Source organism: Eretmochelys imbricata, chromosome 9 (assembly GCF_965152235.1).
Source record: "Eretmochelys imbricata isolate rEreImb1 chromosome 9, rEreImb1.hap1, whole genome shotgun sequence".
Taxonomy (NCBI): Eukaryota; Metazoa; Chordata; order Testudines; family Cheloniidae; genus Eretmochelys; species Eretmochelys imbricata.
In genome coordinates this window covers 99,981,870-100,009,445 of record NC_135580.1, presented here as the reverse complement: position 1 = coordinate 100,009,445, position 27,576 = coordinate 99,981,870, and the positions used below count along the sequence as shown (strand labels likewise).

The following is a 27,576-nucleotide window of genomic DNA, read 5'->3' as shown; positions in this document are numbered from 1 at the left end:
TAAATTACTGATGCTTACCAGCAAAAAAGCTGAACCAGCAGGTTTAAGACAAACAGAAGGAAATTCTGCTTCACACAACACACAGACAACCTCTGTTACTCATTGCCAGGGGATGTTGTGAAGGTCAGAAGTATAACTGGGTTCAAAAAATAATTAGGTAAGTTCATGGAGTATAGGTCCATCAGTGGCTGTCAGCCAAGATGGTCAGGGACGCAACCCCATGCTTGGGGTGTCCCTAAGCTTCTGACTGCCAAAGCTGGGACTGGACAGCAGAGGATGGATCACTAGATAACTAGTGTCCTGTTCTGTTCCGTTCATTCCCTCTGAAGCATCGGGCACCAGCCACTGTTGGAAGACAGCGTACTGGGCTAGATGGACCATTGGTCTGACCTAGTATGGCTGTTCTTTATATTAAGATGTAAAAATACAAATGGAAAGAAATAACACTTTTTCAAACCAAAAATGTTTTAGGGTCGCAAATTGCAAATACTATATGTGATTGGTTTTCTGTGCATGGCATGAGTGGTGAAAAAATATCCTTGCATTTTAAGGACTCAGCTGAAAAAGTTCTTGGGCAAATCAGTAAAGAGGGCAAAGCATCTTGCTGAAGAATATGGTGAACGTGCTGTAAATAAAGTTAAAAGTGTTCGAGATGAAGGTCAGTGAAATAGAATCATTATCTAATAGATCTGAATCTTGTGTATCCCTTGGGACAAAAGCCAGCTATATAAGGGAATCTGGGATTTTCCTTTGAGGGGAAAATTAAAAATGAATTATGCTCCCACCAAATAGCTTCAACATAATGCGGGTTCTCGAGGCTGAGGTCTGTCTTGCAGTTCTCTGTACGATCTGACAGATGAATACTTCAGGGGTGGTTTTGTTTGCTTCCTTTGTGGTGTTACTGTTTCTTACACAGTACAAACAGCTGTGGGGAGGGTGGCAGGAGCTGAATAATGATTTTAAGTGTAGCATAAAAACTAGCCTATAGATGTACAGGAAATACAGGGGATTTAAAGACATTTAATCAATGTATATACTTAATAAAAATATAAAGAATTATGCTTGGTGGTTCTTCTAGTGCTGGTCCCCATGTGTATTCCACACCGGGTGTGCATGCATCCGAGACTAGAGATTTGTAGCAGGGAGTGCTTTGATCTGTGCGTGCACAGTTGGTTTCCCCATGTTCCAAACCATGGGCATAAAGGGTGGCATGGACCAATGCCACTCCAATTCCTTCTTACCACCTCACGGCCCGAGTCAGAATTCTGTGTCAACTATGGTCTTCCTCTGCTTTCAATATCTATAAGTGGTCTCAAACTGTGAGCAGCATTAACCTGGAGTAGAGGCCAAATCAGTTAAGCCTAAGAAACCTTCTCATAAGAGTGAGGAGTATAACCACAGGCATAAGGACAGATTCCCCATCTGCATCTGCCCCTAAGAGAAAGCATCCCTCCCCATCCCAGTACAAGCTGGGTGAGTCACTGTGTGCTGATCATAAGGAATTAAGTCCTCCTAAACCTATCCAAAAAGGAAAGGTGCAACTGAAGAAGGGTCTGACAATACCGGCTCTGGCCCACAAGCCAAAAGATCAGCACCCACTGCTCCTGTCTGGGAGCTTCACGCTGGACCCCATTTGACAGTTCTGGCACACTCCAAGTGGGATTCTCAGATTACCAGGTCATTAGAGGCTCTGGATCTGTCCATTCCCATCTCAGGAACTCCAGGTAGGACTAAAATCTTTTCCTCGCCCGAAGATCTTTTCTCTCTGCCCTATCCACAATCTCCTCTTCTGTCAGCTTGTTCCTCCTTAGAGACATTTCGACACCACAAGAAACCCTCTCAGAGAGAAGATCCTCCCCTGCTGCATCCGCAAGTCACAGTATTCTCCACCGGCACAGTTGGTAGAACAGGAGCCTACCCTTTCAACAGATGGAGTCGAAGCTCCAGATGAGCACACTCGATTACACAACTATAAAGCACTGTTAGCAAAGTACAGTTTCCTAAATTATTCTGAATTTCTGGAATTCAGAGACAAATATCCTCAGGAAGACAGAGCTCAGCTCAAGCCTTTATTGATGAAGGCAGGTTGTTGGCATCATTCCAAGCAGCTGTGGATGCAGCTGATACTGTGTCTGTTGCCATCTCCACAGCCTTAGTCATGAGGCATGAATCGTGGCTTCGCTCGTCAGGATTCCCCATGGAGGTCCAGAATACCATCAAGGACTTGCCCTTTGAGTCTAATCTCTACAATGAGAAGACCAACGAATCACTACACTCTCTTAAGAACTCTAAATAAGCAGGAAGTGGAGGGTTTTCCTACACCCTGATCCCAAAGAGGAAACACCTCAAGCAAACCTACAGGCCATGACCTCCTCCCCCACAAGCATTTGTCACCGGCTCCCTTATGAACTACCACTCAAGCGACAGGGTTCAGGAACCCAGGTACAAGGCTTCTTCCACTTCTGTGATCACTGCCCAGGCCCACCTACCATGTAAGGATTTCTTTGATGTGTCACTCAAGGACTGTATAGCAATATTTGATGCCATGACATACTGCCCCCAATCTTTTGGTGGCCGCCTTACCTACTTTGTTCACAACTGGAGGGCAGTAGCAAGAGACAAGTGGATACTAGATGTCATCCACTCCAGCAGCACAATCAAATTTATTTCACCTCCCACCACAAACCACCTTCCCAGCCTCTTCTCAGGGATCATACTCATGAGAAGATTCTTCATCAGGAGGTGAAACTTCAGGAAGGGACCATAGAACAAAAGCCACCACAACATCCAGGGAAGGGGTTCTACTCTCTATATTTCATAGTTCCCAAGGAAAACAAAGGATGAAGACAGGTTTCAGAGTAACAGCCATGTTAGTCTGTATTCGCAAAAAGAAAAGGAGTACTCCTTTTCTTTTTTTTTAAAGGATGAAGACCAATTCTTGATCTACATCAACTAGATATCTTACTTGCAAATCAAAATTTCTCATGGTAATCCTGGCAGAAATAATTTCCTTACTGGAGAACACCTGGTTCCTTGCCCTCGACATGAAAGATGCATGCTTTCTTGTGCATATTTACCAGTCCCACAGAAGGTTTCACAGATTCATGAGAAGACGAGCACTACCAGTTCAGAGTACTCCCATTTGGGCTGGCAACAGCACCCAGGGTCTTCACGAAAGTCCTCTCTGTGGTGGTGGCAGAGTGTGACACCCTGTAAATCATGTTCACCACTTGCATGGTTGGTATGTGTTGTACAAAGCATGCCTTATGAGGTATCATTTGAAAACTCATAAGCTGCTGAGCGTCCTTAGCCTATTCATGTGTATCGTATATGCAGTTATGAGACTTTGCTATAGTGTACTGAAACATGCGGTGAGTCTGGGGAACGCCCGCAGACTAGGTCCTTAAAGATAACAAAAGGACTGCCAACAAAGACCTTGCATGTTGTCTCTGAATATGCCTCAAAAGTCCTTGCTCACACCTTCTGTGTAAGGAAAGTGACCGTTCACCTGAAAGATGTCTCGACTCTCACGTACACCACAGACTGTCTGCACCCCAGCAGGGGGTGGGGGTGTTCCTTAAGGAGAGGAGGAGGGTGTTAAATAAGAGACAATGGCTTCCCCATTTACCTCTCCTACCCCACCTCAGACGCATGAAAACAAGATCATTCAGAAGACAGAGAGAAGCATCATTGATGTGAGAGGGGTGGTCCCAGCCTGCGAAATGTATTGCAGCTTATGGTAGCCTGGGTAAAGTTTAGGAATTAGATTGCGATTTTATCATTTTATTTCCTTTTGTAACCAATTCCGACTTTTATGCCATTGTCACTTACAATCTGTCTTTCTCTAGTTAATAAACTTGTTTTAATATTTTAATCTAGGCCAGTGTTTTGAGTAAAGTGTCTGGGGGAATCTCTACTCAGGTTAACAGAGGCTGTGGCATGATCATTTCCTTCAATTAAATTAACTAATTAATGAGCTTACAGTTACTCCTCACTTATAGTTGTGTTGTTGTTACGTTGCTGATCAATTAGGGAACATGCTCCGTTTAAAGTTGCACAATGCTCCCTTGTAACATTGTTTGGCAGCCGCCTGCTTTGTCCACTGCTTGCAGGAAGAGCAGTCCATTGGAGCTGGTTGGTGGGGGCTTGGAACCAGGGTGGGTCAGCCGCCCCCCCATCAGCTCCCCTAAGTTCCCTGTGCGGCAGCCCCCCAGCAGGCTATCAATTGCCAGCAGTTCAGGTGTCCCTCCCCCATTGCCCTGTGCTGCTCCTGCCCTCTGCCCTGGAGCTGCTCCCCGGAGCCTCCTGCTTGCTGGGGGCGTGGGAGAGAAAGAGGGGTGCTAATGTCAGGGTGTCCCCCTCCCCCTGCTCTTGTACCGCATCTTTACAGAGCCGGGGGGGGGGCACAACAGGGCTCAGGACTGAGGGAGCTTGCTGACAGCAGCTGCTGTCTCAACTTGCTGATCTACTTAAAAAGGCAATGTACTTAGAGTGGGGTCAGCATACTTAAAGGGGCAATGTGTGTGCGTGTGTCTCGCGCGCTCTTTCACACTCACAGCCACACAGCACTTTGGAAAGTGGAGGGAGTGGTGCTCTCCAGGGGGATAGCGTGGGTTCATCATCACGTTCAGTTTCCACAGGGAATGTTGGCTGCCACTGCCATGTGGTGTCTTTTCCCTCCATTCGTGCTGCCTTGTAGAGCGTGAGGCTACATTAACAACGTGTTAATCCCTGAGGGCTCAGCCAAGTGCTAGTTCATCATTTTAGCAGTAAGGCAATCCCTGGGAAATATCCCACCCTCTGACTTCACCACCACAAACAAGCTTCACAATCATCACTGCTGTGTACCAGTATTACACAGTTTTAGACAAACAATTTTTGTGTGTGTATAAATAAAATATAGTATTTTGTCTGGTGAAAAAAATTTCCCTGGATCCTAACCCCCCCATTTACATTAATTGTTATGGGGAACTTGGATTCACTTAACATCATTTCGCTTAAAGTAGCATATTTCAGGAACATAATTACTGCAACGTGAAGCGAGGAGTTACTGTACTCTGATCAAGGGGGTGTTCAGCAGCGTAAGCAGATTAGTGTTCTTCCTTTCAGATTAGATTTAGACACACTAATACAGTAATAACCTTGTCCAGTTTGTAAGATGTTCAGAACTCCTTGCTAAAAGAATCACAATTAATTCAAAAGCAAAATAATCTTCTGTTCCAAGAAAAATGATTGAGAAATGCACACTGCTGGGATCATTGCTATCTAATGTACACAGTTGTGTTGTGTTCTGCTTAGTGTTCCATACTGACCAGGATGATCCCTCTTCAAGTGATGATGAAGGAATGCCATATACAAGGCCAGTTAAATTCAAAGCAGCACATGGCTTCAAGGGACCTTTTGACTTTGAACAAATAAAAGTAGTTCAGGATCTCAGTGGTGAACACATGGTAAGTTTATCTTTTTGGTGTCAAGTTCCACTTTGATGTAAATGAAGAGAATACTTCTGCTTGCTGAGTGTGGTCAGTGTGAAATCCAAGTGTATCTTCAGATTATGAAATAACAGAGTAGGGAGACAGAGCCATTAAGACTTATTTCTTCTGTCTTATCTATGGATGAGATTCTGCAAATGAATTTGTCTGGACTCATTCCTAACCCCCCAAGGAGCTATTTGCAGGATGTAGCCCTGTATATGCAGCAGTTAATGCAGTTCCATTGCTCCAGTTAGAAGAGTATTATGCTGCTTTCTCATACTCTTGGTCTGAATGTTCTTGTGAGAACTGGAAGGCAAGAATCTCCTTCCCTTTCCAGCCTTCCTGGAGAGCCTTCATGCCTCAGGTCAATGTTCTATTTGAGTGCCACTGAATTAAATCTTCAATCTAGCATTGCAATGCACTGGGATTGGCGCAGTTCTTCAAGTGTGTGTATTATAGCATAATGATTGCCCAACTCTTCCCTTTTAAAGACCTTGTTTTCAGTAGCTTATAACTTTGCCAAACTTCAACTGGGCTGAAATGCTGGGTCTCTCTATCAGGCTGCCTTTTTTTTTTAAAGAAAATTTCAGGCAAAATGGTTAGGCAGTTTCCTAGAAAGCTACTAGGAAAACATGTTTTACCCATGTTAAAATTTTGACTTTTTTTTTTTAAATTTGAGATGCTCTCGCACCCTGTGTTTTGGAGCAGGGACTTTAAATTCAGGTGGCCTTTCTGTCAAGGATGTGCCTTTTGTCATTGCTGGGAAAATCCACCCAAATTTGGCCGAGTTACAAGCTCTTGAAAACCTGCAGTTTGCACATGTTCAGCAGAGATTTGCTAGCGCTTCTCAGCTAAGTTCCCCAAATATGTCATCCGCACTTGGCATGCTCCAGCCAAAGGTTGAGCAGAAATTTCCCTGTAAGTGCCGCTGTGGGCTGTTGCCCAGGTCCAACCCTGGTCTGCACTAGAACTGAGCAGGGAACTTGTCTTGCTGTGCTTTCAGTGACCTCTCACTGTAAACAGACATCCAGGTTGCGTGGAGGAAGAAGCTGTCTGATGCAAATGCGGAGAACAGAAAATCTTGACTGTGGCAGAGAAGAATAGATTGGGAACAGGTGCAGAGAAGGGCTAATAGGATGATCTGAGGAATGGAGAACCTACCTTATGAGAGGAGACTAGAGGATCTTGGTTTGTTTAGCCTAACAAAATGAAGACTCTGGGGAAATAGGATTGCTTTCTATGAATACATCAGAGGGATAAACACCAGGCAGGGAGAAGAGTTATTTAAATTAGGGCCAGTGTTGGCACAAGGAGAAATGGATATAAAATGGCCATCAATAAGTTTAGGTTTGAAATGAAACAAATGTTTCTAACCATCAGAGGAATGAAGTTCTGGAACACCCTTCCAAGGGGAGGAGTGGGGACAAATAACCTAACTTGTTTTAAGACTGAGCTTGATAATTTTGTGGAGGGGATGGTATGATGAGGTTGCCTACAGTGTCATATGGCCCTTCCATGGCTGCTATTAGCAAATATCTCCAGCAGCTGGAAATGGAACACTAGGTGGGGAGGGCTCTGAGAATACTATAGAGAATTCTTTTTCGGGTGTGTCACCCACATGCTTAGGGTCAAACTGATCACCATATTTGGGGTCAGGAAGAAATTTTCGTTTAGATCAGATTGGCAGAGACCTTGGGCATTTTTCGCTTTCCTCTGAAGCATGGGGAATAGATCACTTGCTGGTTTGAACTAGAGTAAATGGTGGATTCTCTATAACTTGAAGTATTTAAATCAAGATTTGAGGACTTCAGTAACTGAGCCAGAGGTTATGGTCCCACTATAGGAGTAGATAGGTGAGATTCTGTGGCCTGAGATGAGCAGGAGGCCTTAAAGACTGAGACTGGAGGCTGGCAGGCAGGAAGGTGGGGGACGCTGGGCCTGGCAGCAGGGAGAAGCAGGACCCTAGAAGTCAGTGGATGAGGGGAGCCTGTAACTGGCTGTGTAAAGAGACTGGAGAGAAGGCGATGGGGGAATGTGAGCAGAACTGGGTATGGCTGAGATGGGGAACAGGGAGTCTGGAGGGGTGAGAGTAGGATTTACTGGGTAAGGAGCTTGGGACGGGGACAAGAAGCCTCAGGAGTGGAGACTGGGACTCACTAGATGAGGAGAATGGGATTGGGATGAGGAGCCTGGGGTGAGGAGGAGGTGGTACAGAGGAGATCGATCTTGAGTGGGGAATGGGCAGAAAAGTACCCACTACAACAGCCCCCTCTCCAGAGTTTGGCATGGAACCCATGATTCCCAACTCTCACTAGGCCTCTGCTGTTAGCAAATGGCTGTGAAACCCACTGACAAAGTGTGTGTCTGAGTCCCCTGCAGCGCTCATTCACCCAAAGGATGAGAACCTACTTTGGCCTCAGTAACTCCATTAGCTCAAGTGGCAGAAGTTTGTGCAGTGAATCTAAAGGTTCCAGACCGGCTGACAAGCCATGTGTATGTCAATAAGGTGCCACATGATGGAATTGTTTTCTTTGTTTACTTTTTTAAAAAACTAGGAAAATTACATGCAAACTATGTTACAAGAACATTAAGATTGGAAAGTCAAAAGTTGGAAAATGTCAGAATTAAGGTTGTCTCCCCAACCTTAATTCAGCCCCCTTGTGCGCATGCATTATGGTACAGTCGCTAATTATGTGATCACATACTATTTTTCCTGCAGGACCCCTGCTCATGTAGTACACAGGTTGGAACTGCTCTGGAGACGAATCAGGGTTGTGTAGCGAAGGAGGCTGTTGTCTCTAAGACCTTTGCTTCATTTGTTACAGAGGTGTAGTGCCCGTGGCAGGGGACTGTAGAAAGAAAAAGGAGTGTCTCATAAGGCAGTTGAATGGTGCCCTGGAGAACTGGATTCTATCCCTGCCTCTGCCGCAGTGTTCCTGTGTGGTGCAAGTCAAGTCACTTAAACTAGACTCTTCACGGACGGTCACTAATTGTGTAATTTTCCTGTGCTTTGAACATATCAAGTGCTGTATAACACTATATATTCTGAAAAACCAAGTGGTAGTTATCTCAAATTGGGCACCCAGAATTAGTGGATACTTTTGACCTTAATCTCTCTATGCCTCTGTAAAATGTGTATAATAATAACCACTCATCTCCCAAGGGTATAACATAATTTCACCAATGTTTGTGAAGCACTCTGATAGAGTGGTGATGCCATAGACAAGCTGATGAGAAGTTGTTAATTCTGTGATCCTCGCGGAGTTTGAATAGCAAGCAGGAAATAAGGCATGGGGCCACATATTGAATAATGAGGAGAAATAAAAATTGAATAGCTGCATTTCAAGTGAACACTGTCCATCCTGTGCACTGAATGAAGCAGAGGTCCTGTGTAAAAAGTAGTATGTGATGATGTAATTACAGACACAGTCATAATGTATGAGCTCAGGGGGAAACAAATTAAGATTGCCCAGGCAACCTTAATTCTGGTGTTTCCTAACTTTTTGGGGCTTAACTTCACGATCTTAATAAAATGTTCTTTTAACATGATGGTGTGTATATATGCCTATTAATATGCTAGTTCTGGTATGGAAAAAGATACTTACATTGTTTTATTGTGAACTCTTATTTTGACAGGGTGCTGTTTGGACAATGAAATTTTCTCACTGCGGCCGATTACTTGCATCAGCTGGACAGGACAATGTAGTGAGAATATGGGTTTTAAAGAATGCTTTTGACTATTTCAATAACATGCGCCTGAAATACAATACAGAAGGTACCTCTCCATTTCTCACTGGTATTTTAAGGGCATTAGAAATTCTAGAACTATCTAGAGTTTTTCTTGTATTTAAAAAAAAAAGTTCCACTTAAATAGTTTCTAACTTGCTGGCTTTTAATCTGTGTTCTAGGTCGTGTGTCTCCCTCCCCATCTCAAGAGAGCCTGAATTCTTCAAAGTCTGATACTGATGCAGGGGTATGTGTACCAGATAGTGTATGAGTTTTGTAAGCAATGTGTTTCTCTAATGCTATAGATTTGCACTGCTTTAATCCAAAAAGCATGCCCCAGCTCCAGAGGAGTTCAAACTCTGAAGTCTCAATTCTTCAGTCTAATTCTACATGGTCGTCTGCAGGAGTTTCCCCTCAATAAGAATGCAGGCTTGGATCCTATGTAATAGGACTCAAACATTTATTCACTCAGTCAAAAACTAAGATCTGATTGAAGATGTTTAGTCAATGTGATACAGGCAAAAAATAAAAGAGCAAAACTAGATAACTTGTTACAGTCTGCACATCTTCATTTTGATATGTTATTAATTAAAGCTAGTCCCTCAGTGGATCTTTGAGCTGAATGCTGGAAGTAATTAAATACAGATAACATTGAATTTCTCACCTGGCAATTTTTCACAACTTTATTTAAAAATTAGTCTGACACTGTATCCTTAATTCTCACTTAAGACTAAGATTTAGTCATGGGCATTTTTAGTAATAGTCATGGACAGGTCATGGGCAATAAATAAAAACTCTCGGCCCATGACCTGTCCATGAATTGTACTATAAATACCTCTGACTAAATCTTAGGCGCTTTGGGGGGCGTCCCAGGGCCCCGCCGCTGCTCTGCCGGGTGGGGGGCAGCCTGAGCAGCTGGCTCCACAGCACCGCTGCTGCTCTGCGGGGGTGGGGGGGGGGCGTGAGCAGCTGGCCCCAGGGCCACCCTTCATTCTCACGGGGGTGTGTGTGGGGGTGTGTGAGTGAGAGGGAGAGGAGGGAACAAAAAACAAGGGAAGTTTTAAGAATGGTGTATGTTTATAATAGATGTGTGCATACCCATTGTTTCATTTATTTATACAGTTACATAAACTGAATACTGCTTAGCCAATAAATCAGAATTAACCTGCCTTAAATATGCAGTATGTATTTAGACAATGTTGTTTTAATCTATTCAAATCAGTTAAGTACAATAATAAGCATTAAAGTCCTTTGATTGACATTTGAGTTTTTACCACAGTTACTAAGTATACTGCAGTAACATTAGCTCATGCTCAGTTTCACAGTTTGTCTGTAACTGCACTGAGTGTTTTAAAATCTTTTCTGAAAATGTATTCTAGTTTAAAAAAAGGGAATGTCATCTTTTGGTAAATCCATACCAGCATCGTAGACCACATCAGTGCTCCTGTGGGTGTTTGTTCTGAGACCTAGCTTTTAATCAAAGGTCCTATGCAGAAGCCAACTATTTTCCTTTCATTTTGCCTTTGTTTATTGCTGAAAAGCTCACGTATCACTGCAGTCTCTAAATACCCCTTCCCAGTAAGCACTAGGAACCTTCATGTTTTTTATTTAGAATTTTTTTCCTTAATTGGGCAGTGAAAAAGTACAATCAGTGAAATGTTAATAAAACACAAAGTCTAAAACCCCAGGTTATGCATCCTAAAAAAGTGTTTGACTAATGGGATTGCTTATCTGCCTTCTCCCCCTGTTGTAATGAAAAGCGCTGCAGTGTTCGACACTTTAGAATAACCAAAAATTCGAGATGTATGGCAGAACTTTGTGCGTTTTAGAGTAGTGTAGTTGTAAACTCAGGACACTGCTTATAGCACCATGTAATTTATTTTGAATGTTCAAATAACTGACATGAATCACTTATTTCTCGAATACTTGGTACTTAGGTTTTATATCTGTGCTCAGATATCTGCAGCACATCTGCATATCAGAAATAGTAACAATATGTTCTGTTACCATGGGTTTTTTCTGTTGCATTGATTGATTTTGATATATTTATATCTGATAGGTTTGCAGTGGAGCTGATGAAGACCCTGATGATAAAAATGCACCATTTCGGCAGCGGCCATTTTGCAAATACAAAGGTCATACAGCAGATCTCCTTGATCTCTCATGGTCTAAAGTAAGACAGCTTTTGTGCAGACTATACAGAACTTTCCCTTTTCCACATGTGTTTTGCTCTTTTCCTTTTCTTGTACTTACGTTTGGCACTTTATATCTAAACAGTGAAACAACTGATTATTAGCCTATGGATATAGGCACAGCCCATTCGTGAATTTGTTGATAAATGTCTAAAACACTTTGTAGCTGGTTTCCTCTTGTCTCTCATAGAGTATCCAGCATAAGAATATTATCTCTCATTCTAGCTTCGCTGCAGTTTTTAGGGGGCCAGATTCTGAGCTGGTGTAAATTGGCATAGTGTTGGATTCAGGGAAGCTGTGCTGGTTTACTTTAGATGAGGATCTGATCGCAGAATATTCAGTACCTTCAGATTGGCCATCTCTGTGAGTTCGAGCTGTGTTGTCTGTGTTATATCTAAAATGTGATCTTAGCTGCTGTTCTGTGAAGAGCTTAGTTTATTGCACCCTTTTAATTATTATATTGTGGCTCAGTCTGTACTGGCAGGAAGCTGAGTCCATTTGTGGCTTTACGTAATCATATGAAAGATGGAACCTCCCGCCACTACTGGCTGTAGTTTGATTATCTGAAAATGTTGCTCTTCCTCAGGTTCCCCTATTTTTAAAAGAAGAAAACTGGTTATTTCAAAACCTTTTTGACTGTTCACTGAAGAACTTAGGCTACACAGAGAGGAGGCAGGAATGATTGTTACTATTTTTCAGAGGTTGACTGGCACTGGTTGAATGAGAGTGGTTGAATAACAGCCAATAAAAAAAATTAAGTTGTAAACTCTTGCCGCTAATTGTGTAACCCTACTGACTTGTGTTGATGAGGTCTTACTCTCCATGGAGCTACTCAAGTGTATAAGGCCTCAATAGCATAAGTAAAGGTGTTCCAATGCAGTTGTTAAAAAGTTTTCCCAGTTTCCATATTTATTATTGGATTGTCTAGAAGCAACTTAGATTATAAAGATTCAGAAATCAAGATTTTAAATTTACCATTATCAAATCAAACACCTTAATTTCTGGAGGCCATTACATTTCTTACTCAGTTCAGGGCCTATATTAAAATCAAAGTAGTATACATTCAGTACCTGGTACAGAACACACCTCAGGGATCTTCCCAAGATACACAAACAAAGGAACCCGGGAAGACCCATCATATCTGGCTACAGTACTCCTACTGAAGGAATATCACGACTCATAGAAACTATCCTCAAACCTCACCACCCAAAGGGCCAGCTTCCTCCAAGACAAAACTGACTTTCTCCAAAAACTCCACAAATTAACAACCTCCCTCAGAATTTATGTACAAGATAATAGACAACCCTCAGATATCCACCCAAAACACATCACCAAATTCATCCATTTCATCCTCACCCATAACAATTTTATATTCAACAACAAATACTTTATTCAAACCCTGGGAAGAGTCATGGTTACTAGGATAACTTCTCAATATATCAACTTCTTCATGGCCCACCTTGAAGAATTTCTAGACAAATGCACCACAAAACCAGTAATATCCCTGAGATACATCAGACATTTTCATCCTCTGGACAGACGACTTGAGCTCCCTCGTAAATTTCCACCACAACTTCAGCCATTAGCCATCCATTAAACTTTCTAGAACACACCCATACTAGCATCAGCTTCCTGGATGCCACAATCCACTTCAACAGTGGAACCCTACAGCCAGCCATATACAGGGAACCCACGGATTACCATGCGTATCTTTACAGATCCAGTAACCACTCCAAACAAACCAAGGCATCTGTTATTTACTGCCAGGCACTCAGAAACCACAGAATAGTCTTCCAGGAGAAAGTCTGGAATATACACCTTAACACATTTAAAACTGCCTTCACCAAACAAGGACACTCTACCAGAGAAGTGTAGAGCATCATGGAACAGGCCACCCAAATGCCCCGAGAGAACCTACTTCAGTACAGAAATAACCCCCTCTCCAACCACACGCCCCTAGTTGCCCCCACCACCCCATGCTGGAACCCAAACAATGATGCCCTCCACTTGATGGGTACCCCATCTGGAAAGAAATATTTCCTGAATCCCCTCTTCTGTGATATGTAATCAGTACTGAAATAACTCTGAATTTGAGATGGGAGGGAAGGGGAATTTCCACTGATCTATTCTGTGGTTTCTAGTTCCTGCATTGTTGCTATTTTTGTCATCAGTACAATCCACTGTTCTTGTGCAAATTATATAGTCCTTGAAGCCACTGCTGTATGTCTGCAGTTAAAATGAGAAAATCACCCAACCTTCAGCTTTGTATCACATTTTTAAAACCAAATTAACTTTTCTTGAGTTCTCTATACTGAAATAACAGAGCAACCTCTTAGGAATGCAGACATCTGGCCAAAGGAGACCAGGCAGTAGTCTCTCTGCCATCACCCTGGAGTTTCTTTCTTGTACCCATGCTGGGTTTTTTTCCCCAAATACTTTTTTAAGAACTAATTGTTATAACCATTTCATTGCCACTTTCATTGATATTTTTTCCTATTTTAAAAAATAAATTCTACCTAAATTTCTTTGTGTACTGATTTAGGTAAGGCACAAATCAGTAAGTATTTTGGGTGAAAATGACATTTTTATGAAAAGATCAAATGTTAAGCATGATAGGAGGAAAGGATTAAGTGGTCTGTGGGAGTTTATAAACAATTTCACTTGGTATCATTTTAGTCTTGAAGTGTGAAATTTACAAAGGATGAAACCTTACATGCATGCTCTCAGTAATCTTGTTTGGTAAATATCTTAAAAACCTACAGGCTGCACCTTTCAAATGCTGTGAAAATTATTCTGTTTACGAACTGAAAATATTATAAAGAGAGATTAGTATTTTTCTTCCATTTTGGTGAAAAGAAAAAGTTTATTCCTGTCCTGCAACAGCAACTTTGCAGTTCGTTTCTGTGGAGATTATTTTGATGTCTTAAATGGGAATTGTTCTTAATGGGTGGGGAATAATCAGGAATAGATAAACTCTAAAATTTTCATCCAATTTTTTCTAGTAATAAACAAAAGGGGGGGACAGAGTATGATATAGAAATGGTTTTTAAGTGATTTTCAGAATTCTTCAAGAAATGTAGGATACTTAAGAAAATAATTGTCGTTGGTAGGTGCCTCTGCACCCCAATTAGTAAGCTACTTGCTACTTCTGTTGTCTTCCCAGCCCCCCTTCGCCCCCGAAAAAGGTATTGTATTAAAATAATAGTGTTTGAGCATTAGCATTTGGGGCTGGGGGGGGCAGGGGGAGGCCTTTCATTAATACTGAGTTTCTACTGGAGTGCTGTTACCTGGAAATCCATGTTATAATCTGAGCAAGAAATATTATATACCAAACTGCAGTTGTGCTGTGTACAAGTATATTTGATAAACCTTTGAATTATTTTGTGCAATTTCTGCCACAGAACTACTTCTTGCTTTCTTCTTCAATGGATAAAACAGTCAGATTATGGCACATATCCAGAAGAGAGTGTCTCTGCTGTTTCCAGCATATAGACTTTGTCACTGCGATAGCTTTCCATCCAAGAGTAAGTAGCTGTATACTCTTTCAAATGAATAGAGGGGAATATTTTTGAAAGGGGATTTAGGCACCTCCCATTAACTGTCAAACCTAAAAATTGAGTCTCTGTAAAAGCTGGGCACATGAGTGCTCTTTGTGCCTCTTGAAAGTATTCCCTGTGCCCTTAAAATTCTGTCCTGAGCACTAGTTATTGCTAAACCCTAGTCCCAGTTGACTGGCTGACATGATATATATATAGCACATGAATTGTTCTTGTCTGCACTGACCACTAATATGGCTAGTATTGCCTTAGCTAACTTCATTGTAAAATAAATCATGTTTCAAAATGATAAAATTTCCTAATGTTGACAACGGAGTGGGAACACAATGCAGCACTCTCTGGAAATCCATCCCAAGCACTTTTGAGCTTCATCATGGACTCTGGAAGCAGCTGTGTCCAACCAGCCAGAAAAACATCAGTTCTTAGCAGTGTATATCTGAGAGTAAAGAACTCTAAGTAACACATTGCGCCTCTCAGAGGGAACAGTTAGACCGTCTTTGGATAGAAAACATTGATTATGTTGCTAAATTAAAAAAAAAACAACCTACAGGTGTGCGTTGTACATCCAATGATATTTCAAATAGTGTCTGGGTCTTAATTCTACTAATTGATCTGTCAGTGAATTTCTGATTGGGACGAATGGTGGGCCCGGGGATGGGGTTTCCAGTATGTATTTCAGTGCATACACATCCTTTTACTCCACAGCTTATGGTATCTGTCCTTTTAGGATGACAGGTACTTTTTAAGTGGCTCATTGGATGGGAAACTCCGACTTTGGAACATTCCTGACAAAAAAGTGGCATTATGGAATGAAGTGGATGGACAGACAAAATTGATCACAGCAGCAAACTTCTGTCAGAATGGCAAATATGCAGTGATTGGTACATATGATGGGCGATGTATTTTCTATGATACAGAGGTAAAAACTTCTGTTTTGTATACTCAGTTAATAATTACAGCCACAGCTTCCATTTATTGATAGGACAGTTTCACTTCTAACTTACATTAAATTAGGTAAACAACTTAGGTTAAAGCCTTTTTTTAACATTCATTTACAGAAATATAAGCTTTCTAAGCAGTTACTATTTTTCAACTTCTAGCAGACTTCTTTATGCTGCGTGCAGTTTTATCTAATACTTTCCAATAATTAAGAATCTCAATGTAATTTCTCTAGCACTTGAAGTACCATACACAGATACATGTGCGCTCTACCAGAGGACGGAACAGAGTTGGAAGAAAAATTACTGGCATTGAACCTTTGCCTGGAGAAAATAAGGTACTGTAATATAGTCCAAACAATCTTTCACATGCATGTTCAGCGAGGTGTTAATCTCAGATACTCTGTATTCTTCCCAGGGCTTATGCTAATAGTTATTTTTCAGAGGTCCTGGATGCACACTGCCCCCACTGTCTTTTGAATAACAATTTCTGGGCACCACTACGATATAAACATTTGCTGAGATGTAGTTCAGTTGATAATATGGTACCACAATCACAGCGGAGAGACAAATGCCATATTTAATATGAATATTGTAGCAATCTAAAATACTGAAATTGGCTGCTGATGGTTACCCCGGAAATTTACATGTGATTTCATACAGTTTACTTAGAAAAGTTGTTAAGCATGACTCAGAAGCTGCTGTTTTAGGGAATAAGTTACCTTTGGTGTGTCCCTAGTGGGTCCCCTTGTTCATCATAAGGGATAAATTATCATGAATCAAAGAACTCCACTACAGCATATTCAGCTTAAAATGAGAGAATTCTCAGCTCTGCTCTGCCAGGGCTCTGATGTTCTGCTGTATCAACTCCTGGCTCTGGCTTAATTATTTATCACCTGCCGCTCTGTTGCTTCCATGGCTGTACTCTAGACGTATACCAATGCTGTACGCAGCAGCAGCCCATCTCAAGGGAGTGCAGAAACCTCAGAAGTCTTTGGATCTGGATTGGGCAATGTTATGCTCTGGTTAATGAACTGGGGGGGGGAGGGGGGGAGGTTGGTGATAAGCTATGCATGAGCTGTAAAATAATGAGAGCTTATCTACATGCACATTCATTCATTTATTTACAGGTTAGTCCCAGTTGTTCAGATATCCCAGATATCGTTGAATAATTGGAATATAAAAAATGTGTTTCTATAGCAAGATTTGATGTGAAAGACATATCTGAATTTAAAAACCAGGGTTCAGTTAATTGGAATTTCTGTACTTCGCATGAAAGGGACGAGAAAAAATAAATATGAATACTACTAAACAGCCAATAAATCTGACTTCAGGCTCCTGCCTTACTGAAGGGGAGATTATTTTCTGAAATCTGGGGTCAATGCAAGTTGCTAAATATACTGCTCTTATACAAAATAATAAAAGAAAAGTGTTTTAAAAAATTTCCTTAAATTCTCTAGGCCTATTTATCAACAATTTGGTGTCATTCTCTCCCATGTTTTCTTGAGACTGTCAAAGCCTGAATGATTTGTTCAAGAACTCTTGTTGATAGAAGTTAGGTTTTCTAATCAGGTAGCAGAAACCATACCATGTGACTTGAGTGAACAGCATACCTCACAGATATTAAATGGTGCAGTAGAATATTCTACTGAGTTACCTATTGATGCCAATCTGCAAGAAACCAGATTAAACAGATACATCTCGTGCTGTGTCCTGAAGGCTCCCAGATCTGGGCATGTTACTTGGATGCTTTATAAGCATAACAGACAGGGAATAGATGAGCACACAGTTCCCACCTAAAGTACACCTGGCTTGTTGTGAGAGTTTATTTCATTCAAGGACTCCTTTTTAACTGCCATGTGGCATAGTGTGAGGAAACTCATAGACCAGATGCACCTGCTCAGTTGCTAATGCGGTGGTTAACACAGAGTGCTGAATTGCCTCCCCCCCCAGGGTCTCCCACTGCCTCCTTTCTCAATCACTATGGACAGTGGCACCATTCTGCCTGTCACTCAGGCCCATAACCTGGCTGCCCTCTCTGACTCATTCTCTCTGGGTCCTCACATCAAAGCTGTGTCTAAATCTTGTAGATTCTTCCTGCATAACGTCTCTCTAAGATACAGCCTTTCCTATCCGTCTGCAGAGCTAAAGCGCTTGCTCGACCTCTCATCTCGATAACTGCAGCAGCCTTCTCTCTGGCCGTGACACATGCAATCTTGCCGTATTCATATCCATTCAGAATGCTGTTTAAAGACCCTTTTCCAAGCCCGTTGCTTTGGCCATATCACTCCTGTCTTTAAATAGCTTCCCTGCCTCCCCTTTCCCTCGCTGATGAAACATAAGTTTCAAGTGTCTTCGCTTTCAAGGCTCTTCATGGTCAGTCCTCACCCTGCTTATCTCTCCTTCACTACGGAGCTGTGGACTCCCACCTCCAACCAGCCAAGGGTGCCAGCCTTCATCTCCCACGTGTTCAAATGTTCACACAGGCACCTTTATGCTTTCTTCCATGTTGGCCGTCACACTTTAGGAAGATCCATTCCTGTAAATATTCCTCTGATTTCTATAAACATCACCCGAGCTACCTCATTAACCTCCTACAAATCCCTCCTTAAAACCTCTCCTTTGACGTGATCCAACAAAAAACTTGACAATAATTATGCCACTGGTATGCCGAGACTGCTGCCTACCATGTTGGTCTCGTATTGGCTCATTGTTTCCTTGTATTCCCAGCTCTCTCTCTTTGTTAATCTGTTCTCTTGTTTTATACTTCAACTGTAAGCTCCTTGACGCAGGGCTTGTCTTTCTGTTCTATGTCTGTACCTCGCCTAGCACAGTGGGGTCCATGACTGGGACTCCAAGGTGATAAAGTAATACAAATAATGTATTTGGCTCAGTCTATAACCAACATGGGTGGGGATGTCCTGTATGTGCCGTTTGACATAAGACGAAAAAATATGGAACTATCATTTTACCAGTTCTTCTGGGATGAATGTAGGTGACAACAAGGAAAGTGTCGATCTATTTAAGTACCTGGAAATTCTGCTGCTGTGGTTTGAATCAGCTAGATCTTTTGTGTATGCTGCATTGTTTGTATGAAAGGTTTGTGCTTAGTATAATTTACCTTTTTCTGTTTATTTTCAATTGGAAAGCTGTTTCTAAACCTTTGCAACATTTTTATTTAACTTCTAGATATTAGTGACATCCAATGACTCCAGAATCAGACTGTATGACCTAAGAGATTTGTCCTTGTCCATGAAATACAAAGGTTATGTCAACAGCAGCAGCCAAATCAAAGCCAGCTTCAGGTAAGAAGTGGAAAAATGTAGAATGTGTTATAGCAATGCACTTTGTGAATCTCCTAGAAATCTGTTAAGGGTAATGTACAAAATCGTCTTGTTGGAGGATATCTGTATGTAACCTAATATGAAACGGAGCAGCTTGAATGCCGGGTTGCTAGAAATCCCAAGTGAGTTGTAGGTGAGGGGAGAACCAAATCCACTCTGCAGGCAGGAGTGGTGGAGCTGCTCAGGGATAGAGAGCTCATGTACATAAGCTAATCTCCTTCCCTTACCTGCACCATTACTCCTAGTTCTTGAGTCATGTCCCATAATTGCTTCCACAGCTGGCACACCACAGGCTCCAGAAGCCTCACACACAAGCTAGGAAAGCTCTAGGGCTGGAATAAGCACTGTACTTAAAGAGAGGCTCTCTGAGGTGTTCCTTCGTTTAATGAAGAAAATCTCTTGGTGGCTGTTGATGTCTTGGTTCTGCCTTCCCCATCTGTTGTAGGGAAGCAAAAGGCTCTTGATCACTGCTATTGGTGCGTCCATCAGCGAGTTGCTTCCATTTCTCAGGTGGGGGAAATTCTCCTTTTCTTCCCCCACCTCATATTGCATTGGTGAGGGGAGGAGTATTTGGCCCAGTAAGTATAATATACTCTCTCTGACTAAGCTCCTTTGAGCTTCTGACTCCGCTCAGGCATGGAGGTGTCAGTTTTCTGCTAAAAAAAAACTGGGGAGCTTGAAGGAAGAAGAAAGGGGGCCTTTACATGTATCATACATGGTAGTCAGGCCAGGCAAGTTGCAGAGCCCATCCCAGCGACTGCCAGATGCTGGGACTAGACGACAAGGGATGGATCACTTGATGGGTGACCTGTTCATTCCCCTTAAAGCACCTGGCATTGGCCACTGTCATTAGACAGGATACCTGGCTAGATGGACCATTGGTCTGACCAGGTCTGGCCATTCTTATGTTCTTATACCTGAGAAGCGGGGTAGGTTTGAATAGCTGCTTAGCCCAAAGTCTGCGCTGGGATTCTTATCTTATGTCAAAGGTGCACATCTGTACAAAAATAATAGGTGTCCCCTTGTGGTCGTGGCAGCAGGGGGATGAATGAAGTTCCCAAAGCTGAGATGTTCATGCTAACAAGCCTGTACATTGTGTGACGTTTAAATACGCTTACATTTAAAATCCAAAACTATGCAGCAGGAATAGAGGGGTAGCACAGTTCAGTACTCTGGTTAGGAATTGCTTGTACTCCTTTGACTGAGCCCGTTTTGTATATCACAGAATCACAGAAGATTAGGCTTGGAAGAGACCTCAGGAGGTATCTAGTCCAACCCCCAATCAAAGCAGGACCAACCCCAACTAAATCATCCCAGCCAGGGCTTTGTCAAGCCAGGCTTTAAAAAAGGCTGCATTATGACAGTCTGTCATCATATGATCACATAACTATTTCTCAAATGTCTGTAATTTTTGCAACCTTTCGTACACAAAATTTGTGCTTCTAGGTATTGGTCTGTTTGACAGATCATGAATATCTATATTGTATGATAGGCTGCACTGTCACTGTGTATCTTAAAAGGTGCTTATTTCAGGTTGCAGCCAGAAGCAGAAGAAAAACAGGACTGTGTTTTTGTATGAATGAATTTCCTCCCACTGAATGTAGTGAACTAGGATCGTGTAATCCCCTGCAGTTGCAGTAGCAGCGGGAGAGTAATTTCTTTGCAGCTGCCATCGTCAGCTGCCGGAGAGCATTTTGCGCAGAGGAGGGTGGCTAGATACCTGTTACTGTGCCTCGAAGGCGAGTGGACGGCTGATTTTAGGGCCGGGCTACACTTAAAAAGCTGCAGTGAAGCTACTATTAAGCCCAGGGGAGAGCTGCTCCCACTGGCGTACGTAATCCACCTCCCCGAGGGACAGTAGCTACATCAAGAGGAGAAGCTCTCTTGTCGACATAGCGCTGTCTACACCGGGGTTAGGTGGGTATAACCATGTCGCTCAGGGGGGTGGATTTTTCACACCCCCAAGCGATGTAGTTCTATCGATTTTAAGTTTGCAGGGTAGACCTGGCTTTAGACTCCGGGTTTCTTGTTTTAGGTGGCCGTGAAGGTTGCCATTGAAGCAAAGGAGCTACTTTGATTGTAACTTGTTTTTCCACAGTTGCTTACATTAGCTCCTTACTGTTCTAGTGTCCAAATCCTTTTCTGGATTCAGGTCTAATCACCTGTTACAATCCAGCTGCTGATAGGATGTATTTCTTATGATTTGACTGGTAACTAGCTTTATAGATGGTATTGGAATAATTTCTGATTTCTGTTCTGGACTATACGAACAGAAAGGTGTATGCTCTTCTGCGATTTCATGTCCTTTTCAGGAAAACGATGCAGTGTGCTGAGTGGAAGAGCCAAAGATTAAGGGAATAAGTCTTTGTCTTTTGTATCTTCAGCCATGATTTTACTTACATTGTAAGTGGCTCAGAAGATAAATATGTTTATATCTGGAGCACCTACCATGACTTAAGCAAGTTTACTTCAGTAAGGAGAGATCGTAATGACTTCTGGGAAGGCATTAAAGGTAAGTTACTGGATCTTTTATATATTTTGTTTTTTTATCTAAACTTGTACAGTTTTAGGGATTGAATGTTTTTAATGTCTTTTGGCTTTTACTTTTGCCCGCAACAATTAAAAACTGTAAGGAAAGTCGCACAGATTTCATTAACCTAATATAAGAAGCATTAAGTTTATAGAAGCAAGATGTACTATGTAACTTTTGAGCGTTGTTCATAATGAAACTTTTCGCTTGCAGAGCTGAAGAGACCCTTCAGAATATTTGACTAAGTACAACTGAATAAGTGGCGTGATAAGAGATGGATTTAAATTTTTCAAATAATCCATAAGGGTCAATCCAACTTCAGTCAGGGTCTGGACTTAGTTTTCTAGATGCACTATAATAATTCATGCAGGTCAGCAGAGCTGTTAGCTCAGTTGTAGATCTGTAGGGTCATCAACATTGAAGAATGTGTTGCTTGGTGTCTAATTTATTTAAAATCCCAGGGGTTTCTATTGTATGGAAATAGCAAGTTGACTCTAAGCAATTCATTTTGTTTTCAAACTTTAAGCTTTGTAACTTGCCTCTCCTTAAAATAAGAAAACATGACATCAATATAAAGAAAGTAAGAGCAGCAAAATACCCATCTTCTCCCTCTCCCCCCAGACATCTTGGTCGGGAGGGGAGTTAAAGTAAGAGGAGTTTCTTGTATATATGTTGTTCTGTCTGGGCAATCATTCACATTGTGCATCTTAATTAATGGGATGGGTGCCTACAGAGACATTTTATTTCCTCAGATTTTTAAGATGTCAACAATATTCCCTGCCTAGCTCCAGAATTCCCTGAAAATGCAGATGATGACTTAGTTCAGCTTACATTAAGCTACTTGGGCACTCTGCCAGGTTTCAGAGTAGCAGCCGTGTTAGTCTGCATTCACAAAAAGAAAAGGAGGACTTGTGGCACTCTAGAGACTAACCAATTTATTTGAGCATAAGCTTTCGTGAGCTACAGCTCACTTCATCGGATGCATTCAGTGGAAAATGTGGTGGGGAGATTTATATACACAGAGAACATGAAACAATGGGTGTTACCATACACACTGTAAGGAGAGTGATCACTTAAGGTGAGCTATTACCGGCAGCAAAGCAAGGAGGGGGGAGAAAACCTTTTGTCGTGATGATCAAGGTGGGCCATTTCCAGCGGTTGACAAGAAGGTCTGAGGAACGGGGGGGGGAGAATAAACATGGGGAAGTAGTTTTACTTTGTGTAATGACCCATCCGCTCCCAGTCTCTATTCAAGCCTAAGTTAATTGTATCCAATTTGCAAATTAATTCCAATTCAGCAGTCTCTTGTTGGAGTCTGTGTTTGAAGTCTTTTTGTTGAAGAATTGCCACATTTAGGTCAGAAATCGAGTGACCAGAAAGATTGAAGTGTTCTCCGACTGGTTTATGAATGTTATAATTCTTGACATCTGATTTGTGTCCATTTATTCTTTTATGTAGAGACTGTCCAATTTGGCCAATGTACATGGCAGAGGGGCATTGCTGGCCCATGATGGCATCTATCCCATTGGTAGATGTGCAGGTGAACGAGCCTCTGATAGTGTGGCTGATGTGATTAGGCCCTATGATGGTGTCCCCTGAACAGATATTTGGCAACACAGTTGGCAACGGGCTTTGTTGCAAGGATAGGTTCCTGGGTTAGTGGTTCTGTTATGTGGTAAACACCCATTTTTTCATGTTCTGTGTGTATATAAATCTCCTCACTGTATTTTCCACTGAATGCATCCAATCAAGTGAGTTGTAGCTCACGAAAGCTTATGCTCAAATAAATTGGTTAGTCTCTAAGGTGCCACAAGTCCTCCTTTTCTTTTTGGGCACTCTGAAATTCTTGGGTTTTTTTACTGTATTTACACAGCTGTATTTTAGAAAATTGATGTTTCTTGACATGAATAAATCTTAAAATGTATTTTCCCCTCTTTCTTTAGCACACAATGCCGTTGTCACATCAGCAATTTTTGCCCCAAACCCCAGCTTGATGGTATCATTGGAAACCTCTGAAAAACAAGAAACTGAAAGCAAGGGAGATGATCCTGAAGCATCAGACACTATACCTTCTGGTAGGTTGCTGCTGTCCACCTGTATTTGGTACCAGCCAGAAAGATTAGAAACCAGATTTGATCCACAGTGTATAAATGACTGGTCAGAATGTTCTTGAGGAAAATTGTAGTTCATCCATTGGTATGGACATTTTTTAATTAGGTGCTTTAATAGATATATTAAACTATTACTCTGTAGAAGCTGTTTAGCAATGTGCAGATGAGAAGAATCCCAAGTTCCTCATTAGGAACATATCACGGACATCCAGTCCCCGTTAGGAAGATGCATTTTTTTCCATTCAGACTGAGGACAATGGGGCCCCATTGTGGTAGGTGGCTGTACAAACCCATAACAAAAAGACTGTTGCTTACCCAAAGAGAGCTTATGATCTTGGCAGATAACAAGAGGCAACTGCTGACTATAACAAATGGGGAATATGGAGAGGACAAGGTATGTTGTACCTGGTCTTCAGTTGAAGATATGTTGTAGCTGGTCTTTCATTACAATTGGTAGCTTTGTTTTAATAAGCAGTTTTCTTTTAAAATCAACTAAATTCTTTCTTTTCGCTTAAGGTGCTTTGAAGACTGATCACACAGAAGTGCTTTTATCGGCTGACTTTACTGGAGCTATCAAAGTCTTCATTAACAAAAAGAAAAATGTATCTTAATTATTTGTAGCTGATAGCATTAAAATATGGTACCCTGGAAGTAAAATTCCACAGATGACATGGACAGAAGCAAAGTATCTACTGTAATAGCATCATGGGCTGATTTAGTTTAAAATCATTATTTTAAAGCTACTCAGTTATCAGACCTCTTGGGAAGCAGTCTCAACCTATTAACACCTGGGCTTGTAGAGTAGAAAGGAATGTGTAATAATAACCTTGCCAAACAAATAGGCTCAACGTTTTCTAAATACCATTGTTTTGCTACATAATTGTGAACATGCACAGATTTCTGCATGAAAATATGTTAATATATTCACACATGTGTGTGCCTTTTTGGTTACATGCACTAAATTGAACATAGATCAGGAGTTAATTTATTTAGTGGTGCTTATGGCCACTTGATGGGGGAGGGGAAAATAAATTTTAAAAAATGCTAAATGGTCTAGCTTGAAAAGAAAATGCAATCTCTTTGCACAAAGTTCCATTTCTAAGAAAGGTGATCTATTTTGAATTTGCGGTAGTTATGGTTCAGAATATCTAAGTTATGCAAGTTTCTGATGGATCAGCAACCATGTGTTAAACGTTTTTTATAAATTTCTCAACTTTCAGGACATGTGAAAATTTTTGTTGTCTTTTAATTGTGGATTTAGATTCCTTTATATATATATATATTTTGCACACTGGAGCACAATATTTCTATGTAAAGAATTCTCTCATTCCTTATTCACGAGCATCATGCTATGCTCACCTAAAATTAAGCTGCATTAGAAACAATTCTTATATTTTACAACAATGTAAAATAAACTGTTTACATATTTTTTTAAGCATTGTAGTTTAAAAAAGTTTTAAGTTGTCTTTTTGTTTAGAGCTACTGAATTTGAAAGTCTTTGTAAATATTCATATAATGTACCAATGAAATAACGTTCTGGGCAACATAACCCATGAAATGTTATTGATGGTTAAAATTGTTTCAGAGAACAAAGATGTATCATTAAAATTGGTCACAAATACTTGGAAAATATCATTCATTTTCAGATATTTTGTATGTTTGCCTCTTTGCCTTAATACAGTTTCCACCTGTTTTTTCTCAGATCAAAATCTTTTTGTTTAGTCATTCACTTGTCCACTCCACTCTCCCTGATTTTTTTTTCCTCCTCTGATTTTAAATGGTAATTTCAGTTTTCTTCTTGAAAGAAGCAGTAGGTAACTGGAAATGGGTATTAGGTGGAGACTGTGTTAAGAGTTATTGCATGATCCTATACACACACTTCCCTTATGAGAAATTCATGAAGTCTTGACATTTGTAGTAGCATGGGGAAAGGAATGGGAAAGCCACAAAGAAAAGGAAACCGCATACTTTAATTGCTCCAATTTCTTATTTCTACTTTGCCACTGCTGCTGCGGTGAGTATGATCACAGTTTGACTGAAGTTAATATTGGAGGCAGTATCTTAAGCAAGGAAGCTGATAGCTGAAAAGGACTATCATAAAGAAATCACTGCTTCTGACATCCCTGTTTACTAAATGCTAATATGGGAGACATGCTGTGGCATTGGGTTTGCCTTCAAGATGCTGTCACTTGGGATAAGTGCACTTGCAGATGATACTAAACTGGGAGGAGTGGTTGATACGCTGGAGGGCAGGGATAGGATACAGAGGGACCTAGACAAATTGGAGGATTGGGCCAAAAGAAATCTGATGAGGTTCAATAAGGATAAGTGCAGGCTCCTGCACTTAGGACGGAAGAACCCAATGCACCGCTACAGACTAGGGACCGAATGGCTAGGCCGCAGTTCTGCGGAAAAGGACCTAGGGGTGACAGTGGACGAGAAGCTGGATGAGAGTCAGCAGTGTGCCCTTGTTGCCAAGAAGGCCAATGGCATTTTGGGATGTATAAGTAGGGGCATAGCGAGCAGGTCGAGGGACGTGATCGTCCCCCTCTATTTGACATTGGTGAGGCCTCATCTGGAGTACTGTGTCCAGTTTGGGCCCCACACTACAAGAAGGATGTGGATAAATTGGAGAGAGTCCAGCGAAGGGCAACCAAAATGATTAGGGGTCTGGAACACATGACTTATGAGGAGAGGCTGAGGGAACTGGGATTGTTTAGTCTGCAGAAGAGAAGAATGAGGGGGGATTTGATAGCTGCTTTCAACTGCCTGAGAGGTGGTTCCAGAGAGGATGGTTCTAGACTATTCTCAGTGGTAGAAGAGGACAGGACAAGGAGTAATGGTCTCAAGTTGCAGTGCGGGAGGTTTAGGTTGGATATTAGGAAAAACTTTTTCACTAGGAGGGTGGTGAAACACTGGAATGCGTTACCTAGGGAGGTGGTAGAATCTCCTTCCTTAGAAGTTTTTAAGGTCAGGCTTGACAAAGCCCTCGCTGGGATGATTTAATTGGGGATTGGTCCTGCTTTGAGCAGGGGGTTGGACTAGATGACCTCCTGAGGTCCCTTCCAACCCTGATTAAAAAAAAAAAAAATTTCTTACTCTTGTTACCAGGTGTCTCCTGCCCCTCCTCTCTCCTGTCCAGCAGGCCCTCTTGTTGTGTTTATTATTTCTTCTAGTGGCCTCAGCTGGGCGCTGCGAGAGAGCCAGCGAGTTTAGGGTCTAAGCATCACAGACAGAGGGCAGGGAGAGATGCTGAGACACAAAGAGGGGAAGTGACTTGCTGGAAGTCACTCAGCAGGTCAGTGGCAGAGATGGGAACAGACCCTGAGTCGCCTGATTCTATTGCCCTGATTGCAGGGAGCTGCCTTTCATTGTGGTGTGAGGGTTGTTAAAAGCAAAGCCAGGGAGTTTCCCTCCAGAGGTGCCTACCAAACATGCTGCACCTGCTTTGGGTGGTTCAGCTACTAGAAGCAGGTGCAGCACGTTTGGTAGGCACCTCTGGAGGGAAAATCCCCCAAGAACTTTTATCAGCATTACTCCAGGTATTGTTCATCCCTCTGCACAGCTGGCTTTTGCAATCTCCCTGGATTGCCACCCTGCCGCTGCCACCCCCAAGTTGTTCCTCATTTCCTGTGCAGGGCTGAAGCTCCGGCACCAGCTCACGTTGACTATGTGATTTAAATATGGAAATTTTTTTTCATTAA

The 27,576-nt window shown here is 41.8% G+C and overlaps 1 protein-coding gene across 3 annotated transcripts in view; it reads left to right on the top strand.

Annotated features, from left to right (window-relative positions):
• Positions 1-25,493, top strand: part of WDR44 (WD repeat domain 44) — a 61,440-nt gene extending 35,947 nt beyond the window's left edge. For 2 of the 3 annotated variants that reach the window (XM_077826020.1, XM_077826019.1), the window contains exons 9-20: positions 552-658; positions 5,299-5,450; positions 9,111-9,249; positions 9,383-9,447; positions 11,260-11,373; positions 14,794-14,916; positions 15,677-15,868; positions 16,124-16,225; positions 19,077-19,192; positions 21,616-21,743; positions 23,705-23,836; positions 24,389-25,493. In XM_077826020.1, coding sequence (XP_077682146.1) covers positions 552-658; positions 5,299-5,450; positions 9,111-9,249; positions 9,383-9,447; positions 11,260-11,373; positions 14,794-14,916; positions 15,677-15,868; positions 16,124-16,225; positions 19,077-19,192; positions 21,616-21,743; positions 23,705-23,836; positions 24,389-24,483 — 1,465 coding nt within the window. In that variant the 3' untranslated portion in view covers positions 24,484-25,493. Of the gene's footprint in view, positions 1-551; positions 659-5,298; positions 5,451-9,110; positions 9,250-9,382; positions 9,448-11,259; positions 11,374-14,793; positions 14,917-15,676; positions 15,869-16,123; positions 16,226-19,076; positions 19,193-21,543; positions 21,744-23,704; positions 23,837-24,388 lie in introns of those variants that run through there. The other variant, XM_077826021.1, reaches the window with a different exon arrangement.
• Positions 25,494-27,576: the final 2,083 nt, after the last annotated feature.